The sequence below is a fragment of the Nymphaea colorata genome, chromosome 12, assembly GCF_008831285.2.
Source record: "Nymphaea colorata isolate Beijing-Zhang1983 chromosome 12, ASM883128v2, whole genome shotgun sequence".
In the NCBI taxonomy this organism is placed as follows: Eukaryota; Viridiplantae; Streptophyta; class Magnoliopsida; order Nymphaeales; family Nymphaeaceae; genus Nymphaea; species Nymphaea colorata.
The window spans coordinates 6555289-6567354 of record NC_045149.1 but is presented as its reverse complement, the minus strand read 5'-3'; the positions used below and the strand labels follow the sequence as shown (position 1 = coordinate 6567354).

Here is a 12066-nt window from a genome sequence, read left to right as displayed (position 1 = left end):
ACCTGTCTCCTTTAGTAAGTCAAGAGTGTACTTCCTTTGATTCATAACCAGCCCTGTCTCTGATCGAGCAATCTCTATCCCCAGAAAGTATCTCAGCTTACCCAGATCCTTGAGGTCGAATTCTTTAGCTAATCTCTCCTTCATCTTTCTGTTTTCTTCTTCATCACTGCCAGTGACAATCATATCATCAACGTAGACAAGGAGAAGACTCACCAGACCATCTCTCTGCTTTATGAATAGGGTATGATCTCCATTTCCTTGCTTGTACCCAGTAGACTTCATAACGATCCTTAGTCTCTCAAACCAAGCTCTAGGCGACTGCTTCAGGCCATACAAAGCTTTCTTGAGGTGACAACATTTTCCCTCTTGAACATACCCAGGAGGCATGCTCATATAGACTTCTTCCTCCAGATGGCCGTTCAAGAACACATTTTTAACATCAAGCTGGTCCATGCACCACTTCCTGTGCACAGCAAAAGCAAGAATAACCCTCACGGTCTTCAACTTTGCAACAGGGGCAAAGGTCTCAAGATAGTCGATCCCATACTTCTGGCTGAACCCCTTTGCAACCAGACGAGCTTTATATCGATCTACAGTGCCATCAGGTTTGTACTTCACGTTGTACACCCACTTAAAGCCAACTAAGTGTGTCCCTTTAGGGATATCAACAACTTCCCATGTTTTGTTCTTAGCTAACGCACCCATCTCCTCCGTCATAGCATGTAACCACTTGGGATCATCCTTAGCATCATCCACCGACCTGGGAATAACAACTTTGGATAAGGTTGTGATAAAACATTTGTAATTTGTACTGAGCTTAGCATAAGAAACAAATCTCTGAATAGGGTGAGAAGTACATGACCTGGTGCCTTTGCGCAAAGCAATGGGGAGCTCTTCATTCGATGGACTTGGGTCATCCGGGAAGATCACAGGATTGGGATTGGTTCTATCCTCATCACCAACATCTTCCACTGTAGCTTTCTCCTTTCTGACATAAACCTGGCCAAACAAGTGATCCCGGGCAACAGTGGGCTGAGCATCCACCGTGACCCCTTCCATATGACTGTCCTTCTCATTACTGACCGTGACCGTGTCAATCACACTGGGACTAACCTTGTAATCCAAAAACTCCATAAACTGAATCAGCTGATTAGAGGAATACTCTTCCCCTTTGTTCCCAAGACACTCCCCCTGAAGTGGATTCACCGGAAAATACGACTCATGTTCATGAAATGTGACATCCCTCGAAACATACACTTTGGAAGTAGTGGGATCCACACATTTATACCCCTTCTGAGTGGAAGAGTACCCCAAGAAAACTCCTTTAATAGACCGGGGATCAAGTTTTTTGAGAGTAGGGCTATGATTATGCACAAAACAACTGCACCCAAAAACACGAGGAGTAAGAGGCCACGGATTCTGAGTGGGCCACAGGGTAGAATAAGGAGACTGACCATCCAACACCCTAGTAGGCATACGGTTAATGAGATGTGCACTAGTGAGAAGTGCATCACCCCAATACCGCTTCGGGACATGACGTTGGAACATAATGGCCCGGGTAACATTCAATAGATGACGATTTTTACGTTCAGCTATACCATTTTGAGGAGGGGTATAAGTACAAGAGGTTTCATGAACAATACCCTTGCCTTTCAAGAATTCATCAAGGGATTGGGAGACATATTCCCTTGCATTATCCGTACGGAAAGCTTGAACAGTAGTATGGAATTGAGTCTCAACAAAGGCAACAAAGTTTTTCACAACTGCTGGAACCTCACTACATTCTCGCAACAAGTACACGAACGTACATCTAGAGTAATCATCAATAAGCATCAAAAAATAGTGACAACCACCACACGTGGGTACTCCAGAAGGACCCCAAACATCGGAATGAACTAAGGCAAACGGATGAGTGGTTTTATTCAATGAAATAGGGTACGAAGCCCTGACATGTTTAGCCAATTGACACACTTCACAAGCGAAGGAGTCAATGGAGACAGAAGCAAACAAATGAGGAAACAACTTCTTTATTAACTGGAAGGGGAGATGTCCAAGACGCTCGTGCCATCGCAGAACAGTAGATCTATCGTTCACACCAGACAAGTGACCACTCGTGGCAGAAATCAATGCTGAAGCAACTTGTACCGGCAGCCTGTAGAGCCCATCAGTAACCGAACCAATCCCAATCTTCTTCCTCGTCACCAAGTCCTGCAGGGAACAGTGATCAGCAGAGAAAATCAGATTACAGTTTAATTCTTTAGTAATACTGCTGACAGAGAGTAAGTTCACAGGAATATTTGGAACATGCAGGGCATTGTGGAGACGGTATTTGTTCAACAGGGACAAGCTCCCTTTCCCAGCCACAGAGATAGAAGACCCATCTTCCATAGACACGCGTTGCTTGCCAGAGGAAAGTTGATATTCTTGAAAGAGTTTAGAGTCCCCTGTCATGTGGTGAGTGGCTCCACTATCAACAATCCAATCACCAAGAGAAGGGTTACCTTGATCAGTCGAGGCAACGAGGGCTTGGGCTAGCTGAGCCCCTTCAGACGTGGAGGACTCCTCAGGGGTAGTAGATAGGCGGCTGATGTACGCCTGTAGCTCCTTGAGTTGAGCAGGGGACAGCTTGGACTTTGCACCACTAGAAGAATTGCTCTGACTGGAATCAGACACAGAAGGGCTACGCTTGCTAGAGGGAGGACGACCTCTGACCAGTCTCTTCTCGGGATGAAGATCCCAACATAAATCCACCGAATGCCCCAACTTGTTGCAATGAGTGCAATGCCGGGCAGGACGCTGCCCAGTCCCTGAGGCATGGCTGACAAAGGCAGAAGGGCCATGACCGGTGTCAAGATGCATCACCTGGCGACGTTGTTCTTCAGACTCAACACGAGCATATACTTCCTCTATCCCCAGAATCTCATCACCATTAAGAATCTGGCTACGAATAGACTCAAATTCATCCCGCAGGCCTCCCAGAAACAGAAACGTACGGTCCATCCATTCCTTTTCCCAGTAGAGGGAATGATCTGAACCGCACTTCCACTCATCAGTCACATGATAATCTAGCTCCTCCCATTTGGTCTTCAGGGCAGCATAGAAGGCAGCAACAGACAAATCACCCTGTGTCAGGGAGTAAATACTGCGTTTAATCTGATAGGTGCGCAGATGTCTCTTCTTGCGACCATACATCTTTGCAAGCACAGTCCACATATCAAAAGAGGTCTGCTTCCGCAGAATGAGGGGCTGGATATCGGAGGACACAGAGCTGATAATCCACACCTTCACTTGGCTGTCCTCCAACGCCCACGTCGCCCATTGAGGATCAGATTTGATGGGCGCAAGTTTGTCACCAGTGATGTAAGAGAGACGCCCATGACTAGTAATCCCAATCTCGAGAGCGGCAGACCAAGATAGGTAATTGTCCTTGGTCAGACGAATGGAGGTGACCTGGATCGGCACGTTCTCAGTCTTGGAGGCGCTGCCAGCGTCAAGAACGGCATCTTTTTGAGTCCCCATCGCTTCTGCCATCACAAACAAGCACACAGCAACAAGAGGCACAGTGGCGGGAATGAGGCAGCGGCGACGGGAATGAGGCAGCGGCGACGGAAGGCAGGCGACGGCGCAACACAAAGGCCACCCACGGTGGCAGAAACCAAGAACGGGCCGAACGGAGGACTGCGGAGGCGCAACAGAGGACGGCGGAACAGAGGACGGCGGCGGAACAGTGGACGGCGACGGAACAGAGGACGGGGGCGGCAGAGCAGGGCGACGTCACAAGGGCAGCAGCGGCGCCGGAACTTCAACGGCGTCGGGCGACGAAAAAACTTGACGATCCTCGGGAAAAAAACGCTTCTCCAACTTCGCTGGCTCTGATACCATGTAGGAACACGAACCACAAAGAGAGAGTAGAGAACGAACACACAATATACGTGGAAAACCTCAGAAAGAGGTGAAAAACCACGGGGAAGCTCTGACCTAGGGGCTCACCGCAACCCTAGGAGAGAGAAAATTATATTTCACTTAATTCAACACTTAAACATAAGTGACAATATAAAGAGGGAGAGAGGAGAAGCCGCCTAGGGTACCGAGCCCACCTCGGTACCCGCGCCCCATAGAACCGGGTCCAGATATGGACCCGGTTCCCACAACATATTCTAACAATTTCAATACAAATTGATGAAAAAATTGAACAAGTCTATGATTATAACAAGTAACAATCAAGTAAATAGCTAACTCATACAAGTGCGTGTGTGGATGCGGCAATTTGCCAAAAATTTTGGGTGTAGGTTCGGTGAGATATATATAATAATTGATCATTTGTAATTTTATTTGTATATATGTTCTTTAAATTTTTGGTCAATATTTTCATTGTAAAAAAATTTTAATACTTAAACTTTTTTCTCTAAAATTTTATATTGAATAAAAGTTTTTAAAAGAAAATTATAGGTTATTTTTTTTCATTGTTGTCGTCATTTTAAAAAGCATGGCGTATCTTTTTTTAAAGTAAGACATATATGTTGTCCTTCTAAAAAGGACAATGGATTGGGTCTCTTTTAGAAAGAGATTTGTTGTCCTTTAGTCAGGTCTTTTTAAAAGAGAGACCTGTCATCCTTTCTAAAAGGATGACATGGGTGGTGGTGAAATATGAGGGAGAGAAAGAGAGAGCAGAGGAAACAAAAGCGAGGGAGATTGGAGGGACAAAGGAAGAACGAATGGAATTGGCCAGCTTAGGCATAGCTCGGTAAACATGTGGGATTCAATCGGACGCTGAGTCAAGCAGAAAGCAATGCATATGGAATGTGTAGCACGGTGGTGCAACGACGAAGCGTATAAATGCATCATGGTCAACAGTCCCTTTGAAAGTGCAAGTCCGTCATTCGGGAATCAAGTGCGTTCCCCAGGCGTAGCATTTGGAATCGCAAGGGGGTGGGTTAGGGGCAACTCGCCCAGTGGATGCATATGCTGCGTTCCACAACCGCGTAGAGTCATGCGGGGGTGAGCAAGTGAATGCTCATCGTCGAGTAGGGCGATAGTCGGCCGCCTTACTTAATGACATATAGTCGTCAACTGGCTTCGGTTGGGGACTTCTTCCCAAGGGAAGTCTACCCCTACCCAGATTTCATATGGAAGTAGATAGGCACTTGGAGAAATAGCGAAATTTGACAGGGCCTCATGGCCACGGCTTGCCGATGGTCTACAATTGGATAAACCTGGGTGATGGTGTGCCGAGTGCTTTACACTCCTCGTCTAGTCCACAGTCCCAAGAGATAGATGAACGCTTCCGCTAACTCAAGAGAGAGTCGGGCTGGCCGAAGGTTTTGGGGAAACCTTCGGCGCCGTGTGGGCCGAATAAGGATTGAAAAAGTCGGTCCGTAACAATTAGATTAATTCATTTATTTCTTACTGATGTTTGGTAGTAGCTGGAATAGGTGCTGAATGAGGCAGTCTACAGTCAAGGCGGGCATCACTGATTCAGCCGATCTAGAACCGTCATGTAGTATTTGGTTGCAATCGGATCAGTGCTTGACTTGTGACCCGGTTACTTTGCTATCTGAATCATCTTGGGCAGTTCATGAGTCAACTCGCTGGATTTGCCAAATATGGACCAAACAGAGATGTATCATTCCTTCATTCAATAGTACACCTGAAAGGCTAGAAGTGTCCACTCAACAAGAGGAGGTGAGCAAAGTCTCAAAAATATAGATGGGGATATAGGAATTAGTTGTTGGGTAGCTGCTCAAGAAATACATGGGCGGAGACGAGTTGTTGAGCTGGCTCCAGCAGCCAGTTAACTCAGCCAATTACTTAATTGAAATGAAAAAGAAATAAGAAAACAAAACACACACACACACACACACACACACACACACATATATATATATAAATATATATATATGTATGTAGAGAGAGAGAGAGTACAAAATTTAAGCAATTATAACCTAGCAAGTCATGCCCATTTAATATGACTGCTGTCAGACTGAGCTCCTGTAGATCAATGGTGTTCATCACTGATTTTAAATGGGAAATTCCCCTATGCTTTTGTTCAGTTGTCTGACCAATTGTCTGTTCTTTTGTACTGCAGGGTAATTATGGAAAAAAATGATATTGAAATGAGTGGAGATGTTCTCGGATTGACCATGGAAAGTAATGGGATTAGGGTCATAGAGCCTTTTGATTCATCCATAACATTCTCAAAGGTTTCTGGGAAGACAAATATTCACTTGAGTATTTCAGATATAGTTATGAATTTCTCCTTCAGTATTTTGCAGTTGTTCCTGGAAGTGGAGCAAGACATTTTAGCATTTTTGCGGATATCTAAGGAAGTTACTATAGTTTGCTCTCAATTTGATAGAGTTGGAATGGTTCATGGTACTTATCATCATATTGTTGGGTGCATCTTTGCAATTGTTTATATTCTAATACTACTTATTGTCCTTTTTGTAGACGAGCAAAGAAAACAAGTATATGCATTCTGGAGGCCTCGTGCTCCACCAGGGTTTGCTGTTTTGTGCGACTACCTGACACCATTGTGAGAACTAATGAAATAAATAAAATCTGAGTTTCTGAAATTTAAATTCCTAAACATTTCTGACTTATTAAAATTTTGTAAGGAATGAACCACCAACAAGAGGAGTCATTGCAGTCAATGCTAACTTTGCAAGAGTGAAGAGGCCTTTATCATTCAAGCTCGTTTGGTCTGCTCTATTTTCACAGGAATCTTTTGAAACCAAAAACCGTAAAATTTGTGAGCCTGATTCCATAAGCATATCTCAGCAAACTGATTGTAAAGGAATTGAAGGAATCTGTTCCATATGGTTCCCTGTTGCACCACCAGGTTATGTTGCATTGGGCTGTGTGGCTTCTTCTGGGAGAAATCAACCTCCTCTATCATCGGTTTTGTGCATTATGGAGAAATTGGTATCACCATGTGGACTGAGGGATTGTATAATTATCCATTTTTCGGAACAGTAAGTGGTTGGCTTGTATTGGTCCTCCCTAAGGTAATAATATCAATTGTTGGTGATCGGTGTGGTTTCTACTAATTGCAGGCATGCAAACAATCAAGCATTTTGGAGGGTAAATAATTCTGTAGGATCATTTTTGCCTGAAGATCCTACTAATAAAAGATTAGTTGGTAAAGCTTATGAGTTACGGCATATGCTCTTCTCCAAACATATTGAATCTTCTACACCCTCTGATATCCAACATGTGCAAGGTCTTCTCCCTGATGACAGCATATGCCCCTTGGACTCTGAAAGAGCTGCAGTGCCTTCTTCGGGGCGGAGATATGAAGTGGTTGGCAGGTTTAGCTTGATTTGGTGGAACAGGGAGAGCAGTCCAAGGAAGAAAATATCCATATGGCGTCCTATTGTGCCACAAGGGATGGTTTTTTTTGGTGATATTGCGATGCAAAAGTATGGACTTCTTAGCAAAATTCTTGTGCATACTACAAACAGTTTTTCCTTCATTTCTGTTGATAATTCATCCTTACATTACTCCACATGTGCAGTTATGAGCCTCCAAGTACTGTAATCTCGCTTCATCATGATGACAATCATGTCCTTTTAAAAGCTCCTTTAGGCTTTCAGCTTGTTGGTCATGTCAAGAAACAAAAGGGAGTGGATAGCATTTCGTTCTGGTTGCCTGAGGCTCCTCCTGGGTATGTTGCTCTGGGATGTATCGCTAGCAAGCTTCCTCCAAAATTAGATGAATTCCAATTATTACGATGCATTCGGAGTGACATGGTCGTTGGTGACCAATTTCCAGATGAAAGTTTGTGGGATACATCTGAACTTAGACGTGTATTAGAACCATTTAGCCTGTGGACACTGCATGATAGAGTATGTATGCTCTCTCTCTCTCTCTCATGTCTAAACCTTATAGCTGACATTTATTATGTTTGAATCATGAAGGTAGGTACATTCCTCGTTAGAAATGGATTAAAGAAGCCTCCTAAAAGACTTGCACTAAGATTGGTAGTTGCAAATGCATCAAGCCAATCAGATGATTTTGTTATTGATGCAGAAGTGAAGACATTTTCCGTAACACTGTTTGATGACTATGGTGGAATGGTGAGAAGATAACTGGACTCCTTTTCTCACTAGCAGGCAATAAGTACATAAATTTTATATCTGTTCTGTTATGTTGTTGTACTGTTTATACTTTATACTTTATAGTTTATACTCTACAGCCTGTTTGATAATACAAAAGGGAGTGCTGTCGAGGGAAGTGAGGCGACAACTAAATCAGCCTCAACCCTAATTAAATATAACTTAAACAATATTACAACTATGACAGGAATTCCCTCATTATGAAATCAATGAAAATTATTTTGCACGTGCCAAGATAGAGATGTGCGCTAACCAAAACACATACAAGGAGTGTTCAGATCTGGACCTAGTTTCTTGACTCTGGATTTTGAATCTGCTGTGAGGTGAGCACCCCCTTGTCATCCTTGGGTTCCTGCTACATAGACCATGGTGGGGTCTGAGTAGAAACATCCAGATGCCCAAACAAATTCTGACCCTTTACTAAAGGAACAACTTCTCTTCTAAGTCAGGAAATTAGTGTGGGTATGCTTTTTGGAAACTAGTTGACTCAAGAAACGGAGGAATGACTAGTATGCAAAGAGGAACCTATTGATGAGTAAATATGAAAAAGCAGGGGATGATAGACAAACAGGAGAGGAAACTGTGGAACACAGGAATAGAATTCAATCACCTGACATAAACCAGTAACCTGAAGTTAAAGGAACTCAGTTGTGGACCTATTCCTTTTCTTTTTTCTTCTCTTTTTTTGCACACACGCAAGAAGACCACAAATTTTAGTCTGATCTGCGTGATCAGATCAGAAACAATTATATCTTTGCTATCTGGTATGCTGATGAAAAGAAGAGATAATACTCTTTTCTAGAATGCATAGATGGAAGAAGTCTGAGCTTGTGAATACAAGTGAAACAATGTAAAGAGATAGAAACAAAAGGAACCAAGTCCATGTCAGGTAATAAAGGCAAAAAGCTGATAATGTTGGACGATCAAACTGATTGATCGGTTCTGGCTGATGTCAAACTGTCAATTAGTAGATGTAGAACTTGATGTCAATCAGGCTTGAGAAAGAGAGATCAACGATTTGGGTTGGTTGTTTCACAGGAACCTTTTATTATGGTTCATGACCAATAAATTGTGCTGGCACTAGTTGGTTCAGATATCTAGTTTAGCCGCTGCATACTATGAGGCTTGCACCCATGATTCCTTTGGTAGGATCTAAGGGTTCTGGATCTGGTAAGAGGGACATTGACATGTAATTTTTTTTTTTTTTTTTTGCAAATAAAGACCAGTACCCAATGACCTAGACTTGTTTGAATCACAGAGCTTTTCTTGACAGTTTGAGATCTGATAGTTACCTCCATGCCAGGAAAACTTTGTTGGGGTCTTTTCTCCAAACTTTGTTGACACATTCACAGGTCTGCTGAAATAATAAAGGAATACAAGAGGATAATGGAGACCATCTAGGCAGCAGAATTAGATTGGCTTAGGGCCAGCTTGATCTCAATCTTAACCGGGCTATGTGATTGATGTGTAACCGGGTTTTTCTTGTATATAATCTGATAAGATGTTGGATCTAATCTGATCCAAATCCAACACGTCTAACTATGTCTGATCACATTTATCTAGGCAGGGTTATGATTGTAATTTTTGTAATTGTTTTATTCTAGACTCTAGATTATTGTGTTGCTTCACTCTAGACTCTAGATTATTGTGTTGCTTCACTCTAGACTCTAGATTATTGTGTTGTTTCACTCTAGACTCTAGATTATTGTGATTGTTTCATTCTAGATTCTTGTAAATTGTGTATTGGAATCATTATGTAAATGGGCTGCATGAGAATGTAAAGACTCATCTCCCTTTTCTTGTTCTCTCTCTTAACCTTTCCTTTGCTGAAACTGATCGTGGGTTATAGTTCGATACCCAAAATCTTACATAATCCACTATTCTGATTTGGACATCACCAGTTGTCTGTTATACATAACTCTTTCATGCCCATTTTGGTCCAGGAGATGTGGATCCTGTTAAATTCAACTTGACATTTCTGGATTAGTGGGAGTTTGAATGCTATATTGTGCCTGTGGAGGATAAAAATATCTTGGACTCTAATATTTAAGTATGGGAATGCCTTGTGTATTATTAATATTTAATATTTGAATGAAGATTGAGGGTTAGATTATCTAAACATGTTACAACCTTGTACCTTTGTTGGGCTGGTGTACGCCTAGGCCTTTACATGGGCAATGGCTGGTTCAATGGTTACAGGTATTAGGACATATAATAATGTTTTGATCTGGACCCAGATTCGAAAACATCCAACATTGGGCTATGTCTAATTTAATGAGACCTAAGTTGTTTCACTAATGGCATGTTGTATTTCTTAAGCTGTAATAGGGGCATTATTGTCCATCTTGTAGAAGTGATCAAGTTTATAATGAATCAGGGTTGAGGGCTGAGTTGGTCACTGCTACCCCTCCCTTCATAGCATCTGTTTCTCTTCTTCTTCTCTCCTTTCTGCAGGATAACACTGGTGATTAAAACAGATCTAATATTTGTAAATTTTGTAACAGGCTGGGTTATTAAAGCGCAGATAGGATGAATTACTAAATGAAAGGTCAATCCTTTTTTATGCATGGTTACAAATCACCAATCTCAGGATAAAATTATGGCCTTTCTACTATTTTTGTTACAAAACCATTGACAAAAATCCATGAAAGTTTTAAATTATAGAATAAACAAAAGAGTATATTTTTAAGACATACATTTTTTTGAAGAAAAGAAGGAATGTTGTGATATTATCTGAATATTTATTTTCTGGCAACAATATTTGCTGATAATGCCGGCCAGCTTTAAGGTGCCAAAATTATAATGATATTTTCAACATGTTGGTTATATTTAAGACTCTGATTCTACGTAAATAGGAGTGTGTCCTCCTTGAGATCAAGAAATTAAAAGAATTAATATAGGTTCAGAATAATGTCTGGCATTGAACCGATGGAAAGAGAATGCTCCCTATAATTTTTAGGTAAATCTTGTTACCTAACAAGCCCCAGGTTTAAATGCCAATGCAGATCATAATAGTTGTTTTGCATATTGTGCCAGCTATACTGATGGCTTTTCCATCTCTGTTTGATAAATGCAGATGGTGCCATTGTTTAATTTCTCATTAAGTAGTGTTGCTGTTGGTGTACATGGGAAGCCTGGTGTTCTGAACTCATCTGTGAGCTTCTCATCAGTTGCGAAGTCATTTAATGACAAAAATGATTGCTGGGAGCCCTTTATAGAGCCTGTGGATGGTTTTATAAGGTAATTTGGCTTCTGAAAGTTGGTTCCATCTTTCTGTTTCATAGTGATCAATGCTTTTTGCTTAGCATGTGCTTGGTCCTCGGTATTTGATCCTTGGGTTATATTTCTATAAATGTCTGGATGTTTCTTTAGCTAGTAGAATCTCACTCTTGAACTTTTTTTCAGATACCAGTATGATATAAGTGCACCTGGTATGTCATCCCAGCTACGAATTACCTCCACACGGGACTTGAACATAAATGTGTCAGTTTCAAATATAAACCTAATTCTGCAAGCATATGCAAGTTGGAGTAGTCTTAGTCAGGTTAACAAATCCTACAAGATGATGGTATGTCTTGAATGTTAGTTGAAATGATTAATTTATCTGCTTCTTTAATTTATATCATATGGCCTTCAATATGGTCCTATTTGATGTTGGATATATTTGGCAGCGTCATGATTCTTTTACTTCTGATGGGGGGTACATCCTAGACACCCATCACAAGAGAGTTTACTACATTATCCCAGAGAATAAACTTGGCCGTGACATTTTTCTTCGTGCCTTCGAATCTGGTGGTATTTCCAAAATATTCAGATTGCAGTCAGCTAATGCAATGCCCATTAAGGTTCCTGTATCAAAGAGCATGTGGGGTTGTCATATAAAGAGCATAAATGCTGTCACTTCGAGGAAGATGATTGCTGTAATGATTACTGAGGGAGAGGTTAAGTTACT

General features: G+C 41.7%; 1 protein-coding gene across 1 annotated transcript in view; it reads left to right on the top strand.

Moving 5' to 3' along the window:
- Window positions 1–12066, top strand: part of LOC116265643 (uncharacterized) — a 72563-nt gene that overhangs the window by 37311 nt on the left and 23186 nt on the right. Inside the window, exons 35-43 of the mRNA XM_031646389.2 lie at window positions 6086–6372; window positions 6448–6532; window positions 6615–6971; window positions 7053–7418; window positions 7514–7844; window positions 7917–8075; window positions 11191–11354; window positions 11520–11682; window positions 11786–12055. Of these exons, the coding sequence (XP_031502249.1) occupies window positions 6086–6372; window positions 6448–6532; window positions 6615–6971; window positions 7053–7418; window positions 7514–7844; window positions 7917–8075; window positions 11191–11354; window positions 11520–11682; window positions 11786–12055 (2182 nt within the window). The remainder of the gene's footprint in view (window positions 1–6085; window positions 6373–6447; window positions 6533–6614; window positions 6972–7052; window positions 7419–7513; window positions 7845–7916; window positions 8076–11190; window positions 11355–11519; window positions 11683–11785; window positions 12056–12066) is intronic.